This window comes from Lytechinus variegatus, chromosome 3 (assembly GCF_018143015.1).
Source record: "Lytechinus variegatus isolate NC3 chromosome 3, Lvar_3.0, whole genome shotgun sequence".
Lineage (NCBI taxonomy): Eukaryota > Metazoa > Echinodermata > Echinoidea > Temnopleuroida > Toxopneustidae > Lytechinus > Lytechinus variegatus.
The window spans coordinates 52,087,013-52,110,645 of NC_054742.1; the positions used below are offsets into that span (position 1 = coordinate 52,087,013).

Genomic DNA, 23,633 nt, shown 5'->3' on the forward strand with positions numbered 1-23,633 from the left:
GAATCTTGCCATCCATTGGAAAACGTTAAGGATCTGTTGTGTACTTGTTGCATACGTGTTTCATGCACTCTATTTCTATTGAGCATCCGTCCACTGTGTTTTCACTGTTCGCCCATTTTGTCCATTGTCGGCAGCGGATGAGAACGAATGGAGCTACCCCAAAATTTTGCTTGCCCACTGTATCCGTTATAATTGTGGTGTTGGGTCAAGGGTAGAAAAGGTTCAGCTGAAAAGAACCAACGGTACAGTTTTGTGTCCGTCAGCCAGTGGGACCAGGTTTTAGCCTATGATATGACCTATGACATCACTTTAGATTTTTAAGATCTGCACAATTTGTTGGAAAAGAGCACTTAAAGATCAATAAGAGATCATATAGTACAAACAACACTGTTTCATCTTTTGACGGTTAATGGTTGAATGCTTGAATAAGATGCTTTATATTTGGGGTGTTGGGTCAAGGGTAGAAAAGGTTCAGCTGAAAAGAACCAACGGTACAGTATGCATAGCAATAGTGAGGAATAGGTGCCGCTTTTCTGATTGTCAATGTCAACTTAATGCATCACTGTCAAATCAGTTTGTAACTTTGTGAAGTATTGTTCTTGTAAACAGAGTGTTAGGAGTTTCGTTTGGTTGAAAAATACTTTTTGTTCCATTTGTTTTCATATTCAATTATTTCATTCCAACAAGTACAAGTATATACTAAACCAAACCAATTCACTGAAGCAACACAATGAGATATATAAAGAATGAATAAAAAAACTGGAACACCATCATGACAAGGCTTGAATTATTTCTTTTGGTCAAGGCCACAATTCTATATATTATAACACAAATTCAAAAAATAAAAAGGGCACAATAATTTCAAAAGACAATTAGAGTGGCATTTCGACCCCCAAAAAATTAAGGACTTGAAAAGCATGTGTTCATATTGACCACAATCTAATAATTTGGATCAAATGAGTATGATGATAGCCAGTATCTTTTTGAAGGATGGACTATTAGTAATTGTTTTGCACTGACTTTGTGTTTTGCAGAGACTGTCCTTTGTAGATGTGGCAACTGGTTCACTGGGGCAGGGCCTGAGTGTGGCTGCTGGCATGGCTTATACTGGCAAATACCTTGACAAGGCTGAGTAAGCATGCATGATGCCTTTTATTCTTACATGACTTGAGTAACTCTGCTAAATCCTCAATTTAATTCAAATTCATGGAAAATCAATCATTATACACTGTAGAAGTATATGCAGCTCACTACAATAATCTCTTTCAGCAAAATTTCATTATAATGTAGTAATTTATTCATTCATATATTTTTTCGGGGGGGGGGGAGGATTTCAGATTTTTATCTACTTTCCTTATTTGTCCAGGTTCTTCTTTTGCAATTATACCAAAGTATTATTGCTATTGTAAAACTAGGAGAGATACATTCAAGTTATTGCCTTCTTCAAGTTATCAAAAATAGGTTTTTTTACAAGTGATTCTCCAGAGGTTGAATGGGAACTTCTGTGAATATTAGATGGAAACATCACCTTTCTGAACATATTCTTTTCTGCAGCTACCGCACTTATTGCATGGTTGGAGACGGTGAGAGCGCAGAGGGATCGATTTGGGAAGCTTGTGCGTTTGCCAGCTACTACAAACTGGACAATCTTGTGACTATCTTTGACGTCAACCGCCTTGGTCAGAGTCAAGCAACGTCTCTAGGCCATGAGTTGGAAGTCTACCAGAAGAGACTTGAAGCATTTGGGTATGTCAACAGATATAGTTAACAGGGGTTATAAGAACAACCACTTATGAATTGATACAGGGTGTAAAGGAGTATGATCTGTAGAGGAATGAATGGAAGCTTTAACATGTACAGTGCATCCCACAAAAAAAGGAATCCTGTTTTCAGAGATTTGACAATTATTAAATATGCTTTTATTATAAATTTGATACTCCTGGCAAGATTGGTGTCTCATCTCTAATTTGAAACCAATCAGCTAAGCAAATCGTGCTCACATGGCAGATAACGAATGATCAGAAAGGATTAGCACAGAAACTCACATGTGAATCTGAATCCACTCTCATTTCAGGGATCTGTGAGACGATTTTAAAGAATACAATGCTAATGAGCCAATCATCAAATAAGCACGATTGTCGCATCACGACCAATCTTGTCCAATTTTTCTGTGCAAGCTGGTTTTGACATTAAAATTTCAAACTCATCTTTGCTCATTTATGCGTGAAATGTTTGTCTCATATTAGGGGTCAAAATGATGAGGAGTAATTGAATTATATGATTATTATAAATGAAATAATTCATTTGCCTTTGGAGAATAAAGACATGGGAATACCGGCTTCCCTTTTTCTGGGATGCACTGTATATACGACCACAAGGATTAAAGGGATGAGTGTACATTAATTTATTTTTTCAAGGATACTAGTGGATACTTGAAGTGAAAGGTTTGTTGAAGGAAGGAGTATGTTCTGGGAGTAAAGGATTAAAGGTTTTGTTCTGATAAAAGGAAAATTGAAAATATGATCAGGTAATTCAGATTTATATGATTTTCATACAAAGTTTTTGTCATATTTCCAGATCTTATTGGTAGGTATAGTTTATTTGGGTTTGTAAGTTCATCTCCTACTACTAAATGCATCATATTGTTATATTGTCATGTTCACAGGATGCATACTATTGTTGTGGATGGTCATGATGTTGAGGAACTGAACAAAGCCTTCTATGAAGCTTCTATGACCAAGGACAAACCCACTGCTATTGTTGCAAAGACATTCAAAGGCCATGGATGCCCAGGTAAAAAAAATCGAGAGTTTTTACTAGAATTAAAATTACTATCTCCTGTGATAACATGCAATCCAACATGTAATTGAAATGCTTCTAACATTAAAATTATCACATGATCTTCCTCTTACTTTAGGTAGTAGTAATGAGAATGTTCGTCAATTTGAAGCACAATTTAGATTGTGGGATGTGTCACAAACTGTAGCCAGTCAATTTGAAGTGCAAGTTATATTGTGGGATGTGTCAAAAACTGCATCCATAATAAAAGAATATCATATTCAGAATTATTCTATGTCTGACCAAACAAATTTTTGTGTGACTGCAACACCCTTTTTACAAGTTTCAGGATTTATAACAAGTATTCCATGTAAGCCAAAAGAGTTCTTGTGTCAGTTTTTTAATCGATCATTGAATAATGTGGATGCTTAGATTTAATCTAGAGGTATAACACATCACTCATTAATCTTTGTTTGGTTATGTATATACAGGTGTGGCAGATCTTGATAATTGGCATGGAAAGGCCCTCGGTGCCAAGTCAGAGGAAGCACTGACTGCTATTAAGGCTCAGATTAAGAATCCTGGGCCACACGGTATCACCATTCCTGCTCCTACAAGCTCTTGTGCCCCTACTGACCTGAAAAGTGTTCGTCTGAGTGATCCTCCCAGTTATCAACCTGGGGATAAGGTATAGGAAAGATATTTTTTTTTTAGCTCACTTTAGCTCTCTAGAACTGAATTAATCTAATGCCACAGTCTCCAAATCCCTCATAAATGACCTAGATGCCCTTCCGCATATTTTTAGACTCCTGGCCAAGATATGTCCTTTGTGGCCTTGCCCTGCGGTAATCCAGCAGATGTGTCTCATTGAAAAATACATTTGACTATTTTTGCTTCTTTTTGATTGCCTTCGATGGCCCCTTAAAGTGAGCGCTGCCCAACATTTTTTAAGTGCCCTATTTAAAGGACAAGTCCACCCCTACAAAAACTTGAATTGAATAAAAAGAGAAAAATTCAACAAGCATAACACTGAAAATTTCATCAAAATCGGATGTAAAATAAGAATGTTATGACATTTTCAAGTTTTGCTTCATTACACAAAACAGTTATATGCACATCTCGGTCGGTATGCAAATGAGGGAACTGATGACATCACTCACTCACTATTTCTTTTGTATTTTATTATATGAAATATTTTGATTTTCTTCTCATTGTCATGTGAAATGAAGTTTCATTCCTCCCTGAACATGTGGAATTCCATTATTTTAATATTTTGTGGTTCAGGCAAGGAGTTCCTATTCGTCAAATTCGTAAAAATGGAAATATTGTATAATTCAAACAATAAAAAAAAAAATCATGAGTGAGTGACATCATCGACTCTCTCATTTGGATGGAACTGGCTCGTTCATTTAACCATTTTGTTGAAAATAAGCAAAACTTTGAAATGTCAAAACTTTCTTATTTTACATCCGATTTTGATGAAATTTTCAGCATTGTGCTTGTCTGCTTTTTCTCTATTGATTCAAATCAACATTTTTCTGAGGTGGACTTGACCTTTAAAATGGCCCTGTTCCTTTGAATTTTGAATTCCAGCCCAACTGTTAGTGTAATTTTTTTTTATAGCTTATTTCAGCTTTATTTGCTTTTTATTTTCAGCTTAATTTCAGTGTATTTTAGCTTTCTTGTATGAGAGTATGGTAGCTCTTTCAATTTGTTTTCTACACGCATATCATTTTTATCTGAGATCGCTCACACCCCTTATATTAATACAGAGTCAAAATGTTGCTGAAAATTGAAAAATGGGAGTTTACATTGCACAATTTTAGTTTTGCAATCCAGGATGCCACTTTTAAGGCGAAAGCCTGAATTCAGGTTTATTAGCTTATTTTCAGGCCATAGAAAACAATATTTTAAGAACCATGTTATAATTTGCACATTTCATGGTCCAACATTTGTTATGTGAGGGTCAGCCATTTTTTTCATTAGACTTACATGAAAGCACAGGCTGCAAGTGAGAATGGAAGAATTAGATGAATACTTAACTGAACAATGAATCCCATGATTTTCATTAAAAATTTGCAAAGTTTTAGGCAGAGGTGTACTTAAAGAGATATAAATATATATATTGTCCTTGTTTTAATCTATTGGCAAATTTGTTGTATATAAGATTACCCAAACGGCTTGGAATCTGAATGATCCAAACATACAAATGGCATGCTTCATGAATACTGTTTTCTTATTCTTAGGTGGCAACCCGTGTAGCTTATGGTACAGCTCTTGTCAAACTGGGTAAAACCTTGCCCAATGTAGTGGCCTTGGATGGGGACACCAAGAACTCTACCTTTGCCATCACCTACAAGAATGCCTTCCCAGACAGATTCGTTGAGTGCTTCATCGCAGAGCAGAATCTTGTTGGTGTGGGCATTGGCTGTGCGTGTCGTGATCGCAATGTGGTGTTTGTGAGCGCCTTCGCTTGTTTCCTGTCTAGGGCTTACGATCAGATCCGCATGGGTGCCATCTCCCAGACCAATGTCAACTTTGTTGGTTCTCATTGTGGTGTCTCTATTGGTGAGTGTACCTGCTGTCCCTATCCTGCTGTGAGGGATAGTGTGTATGATTAGGAGTAGCAGTCGGTGTCTATTGTTCTGCTGCCATTAATAATAATAGCTGGATTTATAGAGTGTTTTTTGCCTGAGGATACAATGCAATGCTGTTATTACTCTGGCTTTAGCTGCACTGCCCATGTATGTGCTCAAGCATTCAAGAAATGTGTCCCTACTCGGGTACCCATTCACCTCACCTGGGTTGAGTGCAGCAAAAAGTGGGTAATTTTTTTTTTTTTAATGAAAACACGCCATGGCTGGGAATCGAACCCATGTCCCTCAGATTAAGAAACGAGAGTCGTAAGCACTAGATCACAACATTCCCACAAATCCCTGTCTTATTTTCTGATGGTTGTGACTGATGAAGATGGACAAGCTTAGAACCTCTCAGAAATGTTTCAGTCCATTCTCTTTATTTGTGACCAGACTCCCCAAAACCAACAGTTGCCCAAAATGAATTTTGAGATTTTGGTGAGTTTAAAAGAGCATATCCTAAGCTGTAGTATAATATACAGTGTGTCCCAGAAAAACATGAAACCGAGATTTAGCGATGATTTATCATAACTTAAATCATACATAAAATGGACAAATGGCCTACCAATGTAAAGCTTAGAATCTCCTCTTTTCATCTGATATTACTTAGATTATTCTTCATTCACGCATGAGTGTGCAAAAACAATTTGAAGAAAGGATGCCTAAAACTTTGGCGAGGGGTATCTGAATTTCAAAAAGAAAATCACATGACTAAAAATTCAATATCTTTTTTCTCTGATACCTTAATCACAGAAAATGGTCAAGAAGTAAAAAAGTTATGATCCCTCGAAACAATGCTTGTATTTCCATAATTTCATTAAACAAACGTGTTTTCACCGGTTTCCCACAGAAGCTATCGCACGGTAACAAAAGACTTAATGCATGGCTGATCGTTAACAAAACGGAGTGTCGAGTGAGTTTGAACTCTAGCCTGTAAAACCACTTCATTTTATGAAATTATTGAAATTCAAGCCTTATTTCAAATAACCAGAACTTTGTTATTTCTTGACCATTTTCTGTAATTGAGGTATCAAATTAAAGAGCAGATATTGAACTTTTTGAAAATGTGGTTTTCTTTTTAAAACCCAGATACGGCCTGCCAAGTGACTTTTTGCTATTCCCTTTTCAAATTGTTTTTGCTCACTCGTGCATGAATGAGAAATAATCTAAGTAATTTCAGTTGAAAGAGGAGATTATAAGCTTTAAATTGGGTCATTTGTCTATTGTATTTGTGATTATGATAAATCATCGATAAATCTCGGTTTCGTCTTTTGTGGGACGCACTGTGTAACTCGTCAAAATTGATCAACAATACCCACAGTTACTTGATTGAATGCAGAATAAAAGTTAATAGTGAGAGCTTCAAAAAATTAAGACAATGTTTGAAGCTTTGGGTTCACTCAAGCATGAGATATGCTCTCTGTGCATTCTCAGTGTAACTTCCAAGCAGTTTACAAAAAATATGTGCTCAAGAAACTCTTGTATCTTGTTTTCTTTTTACTCTACAACCCAAAATTTAGACTGCATGAAGAAGAATCATTTTTTTTCAAATAAGCTTATTTTCAAATTTTTGTATTTTTATGACAAAATTACAGAAAACCTTACCTAGCAACTTTTTTGTTTTCGGAGGTGGCTGGTCATATTTGTCTTTATAGACAAATGGTAGAATTATAATACGTACAGTGCAAATAAATTCTACACAATATGTACTATATTTTAAAATTTTGTGTTGAATATTCCATATTGTGGCAAGTATACATCTTAAGAACTTCCAGCAATGTACTGATTTCATCATCATCACCCTCTATCACCATCACTTTCATCTTCCTTATAACCATCTCCATTATTATCATTTTAGGTGAGGATGGACCATCTCAGATGGCTCTGGAAGACATTGCTATTTTCCGTGCCATCCCGACCTGTACGGTATTCTACCCCAGTGACGCAGTGTCCTGCGAACGTGCTATTGAGTTGGCTGCAAAAGTTCCAGGTATCACATTCACCCGCACAAGCCGCCCAGTCACCGCCATGCTCTATGGCAACGATGAAGCCTTTGAGATTGGAAAGGCTAAGGTGTGAAGAATTTTTCTTACATTCTATTAGTGTGATGCATTGAACAAATGCCTATTTGTTAAGAATTATTAAAGTGATTGTTTAACATTGGTTTGACTTTTAAAAAATCTGAGCTAGAAGGTCACACTTGTCACCTGTGTCTAGGATATGTTACAAAAATGAAGCCCAGAAAAAATTGCGTTCGAAAATAATTTTTTAGTGCTTCAAAAATTGAAATATAAAGTGATCGGAAACACCATCTTAATTTCATCCCATACACTTATGTGTACTATTTAGGCATCTACAAGACACCTATTTACAAAATAGGGCTTTCCCTTGTAGTTTTAGCTTTTCATTCTCAATAATGGTTGTTTTTAGGGTTTATTAGTTCTAATACATGCACTGATACACAAGTTTCATCTTGGTTTGAGAATTTTTTAAATCGGCTGCTCACAAAGTTAAACAATACCTTTAAGTTACATTACGTTACCATTTACATGTAGGTGGCTACCATGAAATCTTGGTTTAGTTTGGCTGCTTCCGCACAATCGTAATGTGGTAATGTGTTATCCTGTCCATCCGACCCGTTTTCATTCTTGAAAAAATGAGAACCTTTTTAACAGATCACTTTCAAACTTGGCCCATATGGAATGATCTGATTATTTTTTAGGGTCACAAGTTCAAAGGTCATTTAAACCTAAATATCTAGCTATTGCAGTAACTGGAAAACCGTTTGAAGGTTCAACTTCATCGTGGCTTATGCTATGTATGCATATTGGAAGGACTACCTGACTGGATTTAGGGGTCATGACATCTAAAGATAAAGAGTGATGTATCTTGTTCTTTTGAAGGGATCAACTTAAAAATTGGGTCAGGTGTGCATATTGGAGCATGAGGCTTGCTGCTAAAGATCAGTTGTAAATTTTTCAATTGTAATTTTTCAATGGTGTCTTAAAAATTTAATGACTTTCTAATTCAAGAATTGGTAAGGGAAGAGTAACTCAAAGTGGGCAATATTTTGAATTTTATTTTGACCTATTACAGAGAACCTTGTATGTTGAAAGTTGTTTTTTTACTTTTTGAGCAATGTGGATTTTTGCTTCTTTTTTTTGGTGATATTCACATCCTTTGTTAAGCATGCATTAGCACACCTTGATGGCTTCGTCACCATGGTTGGTTGTGGATTGATTTGAAGTCCTATCATGTTACTCATCAATGAAATTACCCTTGATGTTTGTAGGTGGTACGTCAGACAGCTGATGACAAAGCAGTCCTTGTGGGAGCAGGAATCACCCTCCATGAGGCCCTGGCTGCTGCTGATCAACTCAAGGCAGAGGGTATCAATGTCACTGTGGTGGATCCTTTCACTATCAAACCCATAGATGGCGCTACACTCAGAGCATGTGCCAAGGCTGCTGGTGGACTCATACTGACAGTTGAAGATCATTACTATGAAGGTAGGTAGCATAAGAAACCCAATTCACATCTGTTTTTGCATTAGATTTTGTCTGCACCTTAAATTGTTTATTAATTCAAACTTGAATATTTTTTTCGATATATTCCACAAAATCTTTAATTTAATCATATACTATGCTCTACTATTATACAATGAGAAGGGAAAAGTCTAAAAAATGAAGCCTTGTCATTTCTTTATTGAAAAGACCAAATGTGCGCACTTATTCATGTTACATGTGTATAGATGATTTCTTTTAGGAAGGCAACTGCATGAGATGTTAAAATCAACCAGTTTACACCAGTTTGACTCAGATTTTAAAGGAATATCTGCCACTGTATGAAAAACTGGAACTTAGTGTTAGGTGCATGTCTTTGTTTGATAAGAATCGTACAAATAGAGTTTGCACTGGATAGTGCCACACTGTGTAGACAAGGTGCACTGTTGGATTCATGTTAAATACCCTCTTTCCCATGATTACTTTGATGATAGCAAACTTGCAGGAAGTTTGATTTATTTTTTTTCACCCAGAAAAGTATTGTTTTTGCCGCATTTAATTACTCCTCTCAGGAGTGTTGAACATGTATAATTTGCAAGTGCTTTGCATTGCTTATATGAGTCCCCTCTCCCCTTCCTAAAATCATGGCTATGCAGGCATACCACCCCTTATCTCTCAGCACCATAAATGAATTGGTAAGAGGTTGTTATTATACCTTGGCCTCTGCTCTCTGTAAATATACCTAACATGAGTACCTCCTTCCTTTTACAGTAATGTACATATACTGTTGAGTTTAAAAGTTTACATACAACTGGTAGAAAAACAGTTACTGTCAGATTCCATCATCTGTACAAACAGTTTTATTTCTTACATTATCACACAAACTGTATATCTTTCTTCTATCATGGTGTAGATTTCACTTATTAAACAAAATTTGTTCTGTTTCATATTTTCTATATTTCTATGAAAGTCACATGCTATAAGGTTTACATATTCCTCCCCTTTATGATTGAAATATGATTTATATAGTAGTGTGGATAACACAAGGATAGCTTTCAGGTAGACCTCATTTTATTCAAAGTTCTCTGAATATAATATTCATAATACTACACTTGAATACTTTTTTCTGGATGCCTTTTGAAACGGGACTTACATTCCTCTCTTTAAATGTAACCTGAGAATGTTTCATGAATGGATTTATTATCTGACAAGACCCATTTTATCCAACAGTTTCCATAATAGCAGTGCTTCACTACCAATCAAAATCAAGAACAGTTGTCTAATCTGATACCTTGTCTAACAAAATAATGTTGATAAAATCCCCCCCCCCTTTGATGAATTGAAGGTTGTCCCAGTGAATATGATTTAAGTCCAAAATGTATTGGTGACCATACAGCCAACACAAATCAATTTTTATTGGTGCAAAAAGAAAGCTATTGGACTTATGTTTGAGACTTCTGGCAGATTATTACTGAAGACCGACTCCTCTTTAGGTGTCATGTCCACGACTCGGCATACCTCACGCATCTGTGGTAACCATCAGACGTAGGGTTGTCATTCTGAGAATTTTACAGACTTTAAAAAAAGATTGGGTACGAAGCAGATACAACAGTCAATTTGTCAGTCAATTTCTAATATGTTTGGTGAGGAGTATGGGCATCAGCGCAGAGGATTAACTTTTGTATGGGGGGGGGGGTGCAATAATAGATGTCCCCCATGAACAAAGGATAATCCTCTGGTCTGATGCCCATGGTGATGAGAGAATGTCAGTCCTGTTCCTGTGACAATTTTTTTTTCCCAACTACAATTATGAGGTGTATTTGACCCACTCATTTCTCTCAGAAATCATAGAAAATATGAACCATGGATATTCCATTTAAACCATGTTGGGTATGAATGCAAGTCAGAATAAAATCAGAGGGTTTGAGACTTTGTTTTTTTATATATTGGCCCAAATTGACAAAGGTGGTTTTGAAAACCCACGGTTGAGTCCATGGTTTATGTAGATTTCCTGTATAAACTGAGCTTAATAAAGCGCGTATCGGGCGCGTGTATAAAACAGTCCAATGCTGATGCGCGCATTTGTCACAGTGCGCCAAATTGACGCCTGTTACCATGGTTAGATACGCTATTTTTCATGAGTCCACTGTTTTTATTAATGAGTCCACTCTTCAATCAGTGGACTCATGAGTAAAATAGCGTATCTAACCATGGTAACAGGCGTCAATTTGGCGCACTGTGACAAATGCGCGCATTAGCATTGGAATGTTTTATACACGTGCCCAATACGCGCTAAATTAAGCATAATTTATACAGGAAATCTGCATAAACCATGGACTCAACCGTGGGGTTTTTCAAAACCACCTTTGTGAGTTTTCGGCCATTGTGACTGTGCCATGGACCAGTATTGGCCAGAAATGTCTGTGTAGAGCTTATTATCAAGATTAGATCATGTATTGCTCAATTTCCTAGAGACAATTTCATGCTGAATTGCATGATATGATCATTATTTAGCATTCAGCTTAAATTATCACCACGTTTATTTTGGTTTGTTCTCACTCTAGGTGGTGTGGGTGAAGCTGTAGCTGGAGCCGTAGCCACGGATTCAGGCATCACGGTGCACCGTCTGGCTGTCAAGGGAGTCCCACGCAGTGGACCCTCAAGGGCTCTCCTTGACATGTTTGGCATCAGTGCACCCTGCATCGCCAAGAAAGTCAAGGAGTTATTAGCCTAAAGATGAGACTGATGTCATGACTTTCACTCTTCGACCCCCCCCCCTTTCCATTTCTGTGTAGTTCCTTGTAGGGTGAGTGTACTTGGAGATCAGTCAACCGAGGTGACTTGTCCATCTATGAAAGTCACACATCCCTATCGTTTTCACCAATTATGAGCTGATCCACTGAAATAGAATGAAGTTAAGAGACTGCGAGAAGTTTGAATAATAGTCAGAAAGCATGATATATGTATGGAATGCAGTCATGCTTTTACTTTGAGTAATAGATTCAAAGACATTTTCATGCTCCTAGAGTTGCTTGATATAATTACAAATGTGTCCACATTGAGAGCTGAATCCTCTGAACGGTAATTCTATTCACATTGCCAATATCTCTGAAATTTTATACAAAAGACACATAGATTTAAGATATTCATTGCATCTCCATGTATTTGAAAATGTGCAAAGTATTCTCACCTGTAGCTGACCTACCTGCTCTGTAAAAAGATGATGATACTTTGAAAATTTCCATTGTAGTGGATGATGCTTATGAATTTGATTAACATGTTTTCTTTATCATTTTCTACAAGTAAGAAGATCATGTATTTTAGGAGTACTTTCAAAGAAAATATCCAAGTATAAGAATATCTTTTCCACAAATCATGCTTAGTAGCATAAACCTCGCATTGTGTAACATTGCATTTGGTGATTTTCATATTTCTTTGATTCTACTGAGTGTAATACTTGAGGCTTGCTCTTTCAAACCACCTATCTGCTATCACAAACATAATGTTGAGAACAAGTATTGTTTGATCGAGTACATAGTTGCTGCTTGCACTATTCATTTTCCCTACATATTATAGAAGGCAAGATCAAATATTCAGAATGGCCAATTTATTATTTTATGTTAATATCTATTTCAAGGTAGTGGGGTATGTGTTTAGGTATTTACTAATAAAGTACTATTTTTTTAATCATTTTGTTTAGAATAGTCAACTGCAGATTATTGATGTAATAATTTTTCATTATTTCCAGAATATGTAACTTTTTATCCCCCCAAAATAGTAAGACTCATGATTCAAAATTTGTATAAATAGTTGTGTGGCAACACAATTGTCATTATTGATGTAATAATTATTCATCATTTCAAGAATATGTAACTTGTTTTAAAAAAAGAGTAAAGCTCATGATTCAAAGTTTGTATAAATAGTTGTGTGACAACACAGTGATCATGTATGTGTCTTGTATGTAAATGTGACTTCTTATATTAGTCATAGTCTACAGATCCATTTACTTTTTCAGAAACAAATATGAATGTTGGTGATCATTTAATGGACATTAACCCTCTTAAAAGAGCTATGAAAACTTTAGCATGATCAAAGATCAAGAAATAAATTTTTGCACACAAAATAATTTGTTTAATTTGTATTGCTATTCAATTTATTTTATGGGCCTGAATAGTTTACGACTAGTTCACGCATCAAATTTTGCTACACCGTTCCATTTCGTATAGTTTGCGGGCCAGTGCAGAGCAATGCTTGGAGTGTCATGCCAAAATTTTATAATTTCTAAAATCCTGGCATGACATATTTTGGGGATTATTGGCGTGAAGTATTTATAAACTGTGCGCAACCTAGTTGTTCCATGGCGTGCATTTCATCACTAGTTCACGACTAGTTTGTGCATAAATCATGCTCCCTCAGAATTGCTTGCCTCAGAGGTATAGGCATGCGCAGTTTGGCTATAACGAACGCCAATTGATTGAGTTTGATTATGTTCCAATGATTGATGAATTGAATAATGTGACAGTGCGCAAACTATTTTAAAATACTGTGTGAACATGTCGTGCCTATGCGTAAACATGTCATAAATGTCGTAAACTAATCGTGAAATGCGTGCCACTCATGTCACGGCACAAACCACTGACGCATTTCTTGTCCTGCATTTTCATGAAGTGGCACCATAAAATTGTGGCAATGCAGGAACCCAAAATCGTGCAAGTGTAATAGCAGCATACGGAAGTGTATGAACTTGGATGGGGGGGGGGGGTCAGTGAAAGATATATTTTGCCATGCCTTTTGTAGGTTCAATTTGGTATTTTCAGGCTTTTTCAATGTTTCTTCAAATGCTAAAATCTTTCCATAACCTGAGTTTACCAGTTTAGTTTATAGTTAATAGTTTGTAAATTTTTAATCTGGTTACAAAAAACCCTTTCCAATTCAAATTAAAATATTTATTGAAAATAATGTAGGTTCAAATTTGCATTCCTCTGGACTTCTGGTTGCTGGAGACATTTTACACAATTTTTTGAAACAGCTTGTAAATATACATTTTAGTGACCTGTCAAAAAAAGATATCTGCATATTATAAAACTTCCTAAGCATGGAATGACATGAATATTTCAGGATATAATATCTAACTTCCTGATATCCCCAATCACAAAATTTGTCGGATAAGTTTTTTTTTTGGTGTGTGTGTGTAACTGATTTTAAAGGCATGTTTCAATTAATATGTAATTATTTGTCTGGGATTGACCTTTATTTAACCTCACCATGACACCATTTGCAAAACGTGACTAGGGTCTGAACCTGTCGATGTATATCCTATTTTTTTTTTTTTGGGGGGGGTATGATGCGTTGGTTTTTTACCCCATGACAGTGCCAAGGCTGTTGGTAATAAAAGCCATGTAGATATCTTGTGAGAATGTGGCAAAATTATAGAGAAATTTGCAAGTTTTTAACATAAAATAAACTATTCTTTCTAGCAACATTTCTAAGATATGTTTGCTTGCTCCCGTCAGTGGGACTCATTGCACTTTCATACCGACTACCTTCCGTCCTCCCCCCATTTCTCATAAGATCAACAACGACATGAAACAGCACTTACAGAGAACATAGTTTTTCAATTCAATGATAAAAAGCTTTTGGGGGTACCGAATTGTTTACCTCAACATTACAAATTTAGTTAATGTGGACTATATACATAAGTTTTTATATGAAAAGAGGTTGATGTGAGCCCTACATATACACTTCATGACAAATATTTTCTTTATATGCAAGCGCCGATGTCTCCACTCTCGCGATGCAGGCGAGACTAGATATCTGCCGAGATGATGTAAACATTCAGCCAACTAGTAGACTTGTTAACTGCAAAAAAGGGGTGAACGCTGCATTTTTTAGTACAAATGTTCCTTGAGTCAAAAGAAAAAGATTCATTAAAAGAGACACGCTGTATCTATGCAAATAAGCAAGTAATTTGCATAAATTTGCATATTATGTCGATATAGTGAAAACAAGTATTTAAGAATATATATTTAACCAGAACTGCCCTAAAATTGGAAATATAGACTTTGGGTAAGAAAGGGAAGAAAGTGTCATAAAATGATTGGGATATTCTTGTTTATTATTACCTAATTTACATAAATTATGCAAATTATAATTTAAAACATTTTTTCATGAATCCTGAACTGTTTTATAAATAACAGCAATTAATACACACAATGTCAACATTCTACATGAAAGAGAATATATTAGAGAAAACATCGATATGCTTCATGACAGTATTAGTGTCTTAATTTGCTTAGAAAGAGGGCAAATATGTCAAAATGTATGACGTGATATTACGCTAAAACGAGACAAAAAACCTTTATGTCACAGTCACACTCACGAATCGGACAATAAGGCGATCAATGATATGTCATTCGAGATAACTCAATCCCAACACAATAGCTTCCATCGGCTTCTCGTATCGCTGTTGTTGGTGTGTCTGCCACATCGTAATCTATGGTATATACGGGCAAAACGCATTTCGGTATCGGTAAAACATCAATTGTTTTATTTGTTTCTCTTGGAAAATTTACAGGAGACATTGCTTTGCAGGTTACTGCTTTAATGAAGCTCTGGCACATGAATCATGACGAATGCACCCCACCTCATATGTATATTTCAGTCCGCATGCCAGTAATATCCCCTCCCCCCCGCATTGAGTAACCTATACTGGCGTAACTGAATACCAGTGATCCCCACCCCTGCACCCCCTCACCCTAATCCGCACCACACTCATGTGCTTTGCGAGAGCGTGCGACAATGAACGTAAGAAATATGATCATTGCCGAATTTGTCGACACAAATTAATGATCGATCAACCGCGTGTTCCTCCATCTCAACCCTTGTGGTTGTTCATCTCAAGCTCCGTTTAAATGGGAATATAATATACTCCAGCTCTGCATACATCATCCTAATTGATTTCTATATGTGTTGAGCAGTACGTGAGCCTGTGGATTAAAGCCAAAGTAATAATAATAACATTAATTGCATTTATATAGCGCTTTTTCCAGAGTATACAAAGCACAAAAGTACGTTTTAAGTAAGCATTTACATCCGGGTCATCTGGGAAAAAAAATCAGACTGTCAAGAAAAAAAACCTTTGTTTTCGTGATGAATATTTGTATATATTAATCAGTAAAACTGTTTGTTGCTTTACCGTCGAACAACTAAAACTCTTATGTATACTAGTAGAGGCTTTCCTATTTGAGAAAACTGACTCACGCTAATCTAGCGCATTCGCGGTAGTAGGTCCTACTATACATTTGATGCTTTTGTGCTTAATTAGAAAAAAAAAATATTAAAGAAAAAGGAAATAATCCTCTATTAAAGAAGACTCTAAGTAAAAAAGGAATAACTAAACAAGAAATAATTATGCTGACTCAGACTGCATGTCATACATTCGTGTCTAGTGTGCACTGCGAGCGAGGCACACGCGTCTCAGTCAGGTGCATAATTGGGGTCAACTGCGAGCCCTACATAATTATTGTGGCACGGTATGAGAATCGTCGCTGCTCGGTGAATTTGGCTTGGAGTAATAAATGAAGGACAAAGGAGACTATATGCACTCATAATGTATCCCACTCAACCACAGAGCTCGTGAAAATGGAATAGAGCAGATAAAAATTTCATTACACTGTCACACGAGAATTTATTCATCAACACGGTAAGTTAATGTTTCACTCATGGATGCGTTTTGTTTCAAGGCCGTTATCGATCTTGGCTAGAACCCCTAACTTGTTTTTATATAAACTTGATTAACACATGAATCATATACGCCTTTGCTCGTTTAGATAATGTTAACAGGATTGGATGGTTCTGTAATGCTTACCTCTAGACCTACGTAAATCTAACAGAAGGTTATTGAGGTAGTGGTGGTGGTGGTGGGGGGGGGGTGATTCGGGTGAAGGACAGTCTCTTTGATTAATACTGTCGTTAAATTCCGATCATAGATGTGAATTACTACTACTGGTATTGATGGCACTTAAACCCATCGACGTTTAAGTCTTTTTTTCAGAAAAATATTCTAATGTCTTAGGCCTAATTTTTGCCCTTATAATAATAATGATGATAATTATTATAATAATATTAATGGTGTTAATAACAACAACGATAATAATAATAAAAATAATGATAGTAATAAGAGGAGTAAGAGTGAGGAGGGGTGAGAAAGGAAAGGGGGTAAAAAACAACATATAATCACGGAAAATGTATGATTCAACATCTACCGAAGATTAAGTATTGGTGGTGGTAAAATGTGCATACGTAGCCTATATAGGCCTGTCCGTCGCTATACATTGCAGGGGCCAGTAACAATGTCCAAAGAGAGTGATAATGACCATCAAATTGAAATGGTATGCATGTTCAGACCCCCCCCCCCCCCTCACTTTCAACACCGTTCCGTGGCCCTTGAATTTTACCATTATAATGGAGGAAACACATACACACACAAAAGACATGTCTAGCCTATTATCTTTCTTCGAATACATTGGATTTCTTAAAATGATTTTTGAATGAATTTGAATGAATTGAAAAAGTAAGAATAATCCATTAACACATCGAATTTTCTTTTTTATATTTTAGTTCGCATGCGTTGATCTAAGCTTGAAACACAGTCCTGTATGCTTCATCCGGATTCATTCATTGATGGCGGGGACTGTACCGCCTGCATGCGTGCTTGACCGACTTGCACTAGGTCATGTTTCCATCTCATTTTTCCCTTTGCTCGAGGGTACGGTGCGGGGTAAATGGGATGCCTGGATGCATTCCCCATCCATGTTGGGCCCGTGTTGCGGCGCGCATGTGTTATCATCCCATGGTTAGATTTGTTTTTAATTGAAGTATAGTTGCATGGCCTCCCTGTATTCATCATCATTATTATTATCACTGCAGGCGGACCCGGGGGAGAAGGGCACAGCCCGCCCGTGCCTCCCCTTTGAGAAGCAAAATTAAAATTTGTACTGTAAAAATGCAGTTGAAACAGAAATATCCCCCCCCCCCCTTGAAATTGAAGACCTTTTTATGGTGTTAATTTTTTTCTGGTACGCAATATCCTTTATTTTTGGTTAAAAACCTTTTTATATATTTATTTCTTTCTTTCTTATAAGCTTGTCAGATTTTTTCGGGGACGACTCACCTTAATTTTTGTTCCTCGGAAACAGTGCCCCCCCCCCCTCAATTTGGAAAGTCCTGGATCCGCCCCTGATTATTATTATCATTGTAATCATCATCATCATCATTATCATTATCTTATTGTTGCTAATTATTCTTGAAATTAATGATTACATTCCTTACTATCATTTCAGTTATTATTGGCCTACAGGATTATATCCTTTCAGTGTTTCGTTTCGATATCAAGAAAAACATTCAGTGCTTTCATCATGTTTGAATACATAAAACACAGAGGAGATCGAAAACAGACCGAGTACAACGTCATAACAATTATTCTGCAATATACCCCCTGCAAACTATACATGTCAGCCTATAGACGGGTCAATATATGGTTTTACCCGGAACAAATTGCAACAAATGATTTTTCAACTGTTTCTGGCAGTATTTGACCTCAGGAATAACATACTAAAAATCTACCAAAATCCGCACAAGGGAAAGTATAGTTATTTTCAAGATGGCGTCCAAGATGGCCACCATTCACTGAAAATGGATATAAATCACTCGTTTAGACTGGTTACATTGATAAGCAGTTGTCCAGTTTGCCTAAAATGCAAGAGGGTTGTTTAAAAAGGCAGCATCTAAAACGAGTCATATCACTCATTAATGATCAGAGTTCTAGAATATTTATCTGTAAGAAATAATGTTGGTGTCTGAATTGTGGTATGAAGGGTCAAATAATACATTCGGACAAGTAACAAAGATGGTTAGTATTACATTTTGTCAAAATATACAGAAAATTAGAAACAAAGACAGTCAGTGGTCCAGTATGTCGAAAATCCATGATGGCTTCCAAAAATCGGAGTCTAAATGACTGCTGTTACTTTAAAAATAGACATAAAATTTAGTTCATTTAAAATCCACCAAGGAGATGTGGTTTCGGTGTCCACACTAAAGTTTTATGGTTAAAATAATACGTTTAGACTGGTAATATTGATAAGCAGTTGTCCAGTTTGCCTGAAAATGCAAGAGGGTTTTCAAAAAAGGCATTTAAAACGAGCCACATAATAATAGCCATTTTTTTTTTATAAAGCGCTTTTCACAGAATGGCCCAAAGCGCGTTACAGCATATTATTACCCAGGTCATTGGATTCATTCCAATCAAGCACGAAAAGTGCACAATTTTCACTCCCCGGGGAGCATTCCTTGCATTCGTCGCAGCCACATTATGGCGCTGGCAAAATCAAACATACAATATCTTTCGCATCCTACCGGGTACCCATTTAGCACCTGGGTCGAGAGTGGCAAAGTGTAGATTAACGCCTTGCCAAAGGACGCTAGACCGCGGTGGGATTCGAACACACGACCCTCTGTCTACAAGGCGAAAGTCAGAACCACTACACCACGGCTCTTCCACATCACTCATTAATGGTCAGAGTTCTAGAATATTTATCTGTAACTTTATAATGTTGGTGTCTAAATTGTGGTATGAACTACAAAATAATACATTCGGACAAGTAACAAGGATGGTTTGTATTACATTTTGTCAAAAAAATCCATGGTGGATTTTGTTTCATAAATTTCATAAAAATGGGTGCTGTTACCAACATATGAAAGAATATGATAACTTATCCCCATGCATTTAAGTGTAGACGCCAATATTATTTCTCACAGGTGGATATTGTTTAAACTATGTCCATTTTTAAGTAACAGCAGTCACTTTGGAACCCATATTAATTGACGCTAACTTGGATTTTAACGCAAAATATGGATAACTGCATAATATAGTAACCAGTCCCAAAGTATTATTTGACACTTGAAACCCTAGTGTAGATACCAAAATAATATCCCCAAGTAACAACAGTCATTTTAAACCCTAATCTTTGATTTTTGGACATACTGTACCTTAGCCCTTTCAACTCTAGTGTTTACACCAAAATCATACCTTCAAGGTGTATTTCTACAGTAGTAAACTATGACTCTATACTTTTAAGTAACAACAGTGAATTTACACCCCATTTTTTAAGTCCCCTTGGATGTCCGCTTTATCAGCAGCTTATTATTAAGACCAATTTTTTGAAGCCATCTTCGATTTTTGGACATACCAGACCACTGACTGTCCTTGTAACTTATCCTATTATTATTTGACCCTTGGAACCACTGGTTCAGACATCAAAATCACATCTCCCAGGCCAAAATGAAATGAGCTTTATCCGCTTTAAGTATTAGCAGCCATTTCAGAGTCAATTTTTAGAATCCATCGCTGATTAATGATGAACCATATATCCAGCACAGCGTAGATGAGCCAAAATATGCCTATTTTGGCATGCTTGAGGGGACCAGACATGGTGCACAGGGCAAAGCCGCAAGCGAGCGAGTAAAAACGCTGAGATTTTTCATTCAAACTTCAAATTTTGTGATAGATCTTGTCATAATATTCAGAAAAAGAAATCGTATATAATTCACACTCATTTCCCTGTTCATTTTTTCTCCTTTTCTTTTTGTTGATCGTTAGACTTTTTTTTTGGGGGGGGGGCATGGCCCCAAACCACCCCCACATCTGTAAACTAAATACCTATACCTCGCATCTGTTGATTTGTGAGGTTATATTAAAAACTTCATTAGTTATACAGATCTATACAAAAAAAAATCAACGAAATTCAAGCTCTCCTCTTTTTTTCATATTAATGATAATTATATCCATCATTTTTATTATTTGATATGAAATAATTGTAAATGACTGGTTCGGAAAACTGCTGTCTCGAAAGGGTGCGTTAATTTGACCCCCTCCCTCAACCCACCCCCACTCCATGTACCCCTGCGGGTCCTGGTCATGTTGGTCCTCAGTATAGTGCTAGCCCAGTGCTAGAAGTGCATGGACTCAAATAAGCTCATGGTATATGCCTAAGACTTGAAATTGTTTAACAACAGTTATTGCAAATATTTCCTTGCAACACCCCAAAATAAAGAAATAAATAAATGAAATGATATCTAATATAGAATAAATATCAATAGATCTAATGGGTGTACCGCGTGCGTGACTCTTTGCTGATCTGGGGCCAATAACACAAAGCTTAGCATTGATCGTAGAACATTTTTCTACTATATTGATTGCTTATACAATGTACAATCAGTCATAAAAATCAAGCACAGGATTAATGGTTAACCTTTGTGTTACGAGAGCCTGAAGTATTAAGTATGGTACGGTAGGGGAAGGCGGGGTAAGTTGTGACACTTTTTGCGTTTTGCATATTAGAATTGATATGATTAATAATCGTGTAGAAATAAGTACCTTGCCTTTAAATTTAATTCTTGGGAAATATTTTTCACCTATATATAACTTTCTACCCCCGTAAAGTCATTTCACCTTTGAAAAAAAAAGATTTCCTTTGGCTCAACTTGCCCCCGCGTAGCCAGGATTTAATTTTGGAGGGGGCGGTAAGTGCACGCGAAGCACGCTCCCTATGGGGGAGGCTGCAGCCGCGAGGAGCGCGAAGTTTTTGATATCTCATCAAATTTGAATCAAAAGAAGACGTCTCTTGCGTCTCTTATACCCTTATCAACTCGAATTCATTTGACTTGCTGTGATTAAAAACCAAACCTGTTTTCAAAAAAAGATGAGCGCCCTCAAAATGGGAAAATACTTAGGAATTCAAAATAATTCCTCTTACCGCGCGAAGCGCGAAAGCTAATCCATTTTATAAAAAGAAATTGAGAACAGAAGTGGTATAAAATGCCTACCTTAGTCACATCAGATTTAATTGCAAAAACTGCAGCCACATTAGATTTCTTTTAACTCGCAAAACAGAGTAGATGCGGGTATATTATATGCAGGGAGGAATTATTTTTTCCCGCGAATGGCGTTGAAGCTCTGAATTTTAGAGACTTCTCTGAAACTTTAACCTGCTCTAATTTTGATATTTCTATAAATAATACCCAAATAAATGTAGCTCAAAATGTGAAAGGGATGATGCCCGGATGATGCAAGCATGAAGAGGGACTTTTCTTTTCCCATCGGCACGCGAAGCACGGAAACTTCTGTGAGTTATTTTGGAAGAAAAAAAATTGTGTAATTTCGCTCATAATATTGTATGATTTAGAAACTTCTGTTATATATTTAAAATTTCAAATCGATGGCGCAAAACAGGACAGGAGATGGATGTGCAGAAATATAAATTAGAATAAAGTTTCATCGTACCAACGTTTGCATATAGCACGGCACGAATTCAATGCTCCCCTTTGCGCAGATACTTTTCCCTAAAATTGCTTGCTGAAAAGCGGAAGAAATAACATTTGGGGACTTCGGGATCGAGTGACGGTATAAAAGTTTACCCGCCCTGAACAGAAGAGCCGAAATTTTGTGTCAGTGCAATTAAAAAAAATACGTCTCATACTCTTTACACCCATGTCCATCCCAACAAAAAGCTGATTCGAATAAAAAGAGAACAACCCAACAAGCATAACACTGGAAATTTCATCAAAATCGGATGTAAAATAAGAAAGTTAGGACATTTTAAAGTTTCGCTTAATTTCACAAAACAGTTATATTCACATCCTGGTCGGTATGCACATGAGGAAGCTGATGACATCACTCACTATTTCTTTTGTATTTCATTATGTGGAATATGAATTATTCCAATTTTCACCATGTTGTCATGTGAAACAATGATCAATTCTTCCCTGAACATGTGCAATTAGCATTGTTTAATACTATATGGTTCAATCGAGTTGGTCCTTTTTGTCAAATCTGTAAAAAATGAAATATTGTATAATTCAAACAATACAAACAAAAGAAATAGTGAGTGAGGAACATCATCGACTGTCTCATTTGCATGTCACTGAGTTGTGCATATCACCGTTTTGTGAAAAATAAGCGAAAATCTAAAATGTCATACCTTCCTTATTTTACATCCGATTTTGATGAAATTTTTAGCATAATGCTCGTTTGATTTTGGTCTATTTATTCTGATCAACATTTTTCTGGGGTGGACTTGATCTTTAATAATTTCTGGCAAGAATGCGATTCCCATGGCCGGGAAGGGGAAAAAAGGAGTAGAAAAAAAGGTGTGGGGGGAACAAAGGGGAAAGGAATTTTGATTTTTTTTCCGGAAGCAAAATTTTGTGTGAAGAGAATTAAGAACATCTCGTTTAGGATTTTATTCTTTTGACAAAAAAGAAAGGAAAACAATAAAGCAATAGCCTTCTTCCCTTTTCTCCCTTCGCTTTTTCTTTTTCTCCCTTTCCCCCTTTTTTTTTTTTGGGGGGGGACGGCCCCCGCTCGCTAAGCGCCTGTTGTGGGGTAAACGCGACCGCACACCTTACGACAGGTATGCGACCCGATTTTGGAACAAATCGCTTTTTGCTCATTTTCTGAAGATGTGAATGGAACATATCCTTTTATTTGAGGTTAATAATAATATTATAACCATTTTGAAAGATTACAAGCCCTTATTTTGGAGTAAAGTCCAAATTAGTTTCAAATCGTAGATAAGTACGACTGCTATGACGTCATTAAGACTAGATATTCAATTCGCTTTTATTAGTCACAAATTTGATCGTAGGTATTCGTACG

The 23,633-nt window shown here is 36.5% G+C and overlaps 2 protein-coding genes across 3 annotated transcripts in view; both read left to right on the forward strand.

Moving 5' to 3' along the window:
- The window catches only part of LOC121411316 (transketolase-like), a 38,625-nt gene extending 25,582 nt beyond the window's left edge, over window positions 1-13,043 (forward strand). For both annotated transcript variants that reach the window (XM_041603976.1, XM_041603978.1), the window contains exons 4-11: window positions 1,035-1,132; window positions 1,555-1,746; window positions 2,666-2,793; window positions 3,270-3,466; window positions 5,025-5,346; window positions 7,273-7,487; window positions 8,707-8,923; window positions 11,482-13,043. In XM_041603976.1, coding sequence (XP_041459910.1) covers window positions 1,035-1,132; window positions 1,555-1,746; window positions 2,666-2,793; window positions 3,270-3,466; window positions 5,025-5,346; window positions 7,273-7,487; window positions 8,707-8,923; window positions 11,482-11,651 — 1,539 coding nt within the window. In that variant the 3' untranslated portion in view covers window positions 11,652-13,043. The remainder of the gene's footprint in view (window positions 1-1,034; window positions 1,133-1,554; window positions 1,747-2,665; window positions 2,794-3,269; window positions 3,467-5,024; window positions 5,347-7,272; window positions 7,488-8,706; window positions 8,924-11,481) is intronic.
- Window positions 13,044-16,423: 3,380 nt separating this feature from the next.
- LOC121411317 (sodium- and chloride-dependent GABA transporter 2-like) overlaps window positions 16,424-23,633 on the forward strand; it is a 51,080-nt gene continuing 43,870 nt past the window's right edge. Inside the window, exon 1 of the mRNA XM_041603979.1 lies at window positions 16,424-16,619. The gene's annotated coding sequence lies outside the window, so the exon portion shown is untranslated. The remainder of the gene's footprint in view (window positions 16,620-23,633) is intronic.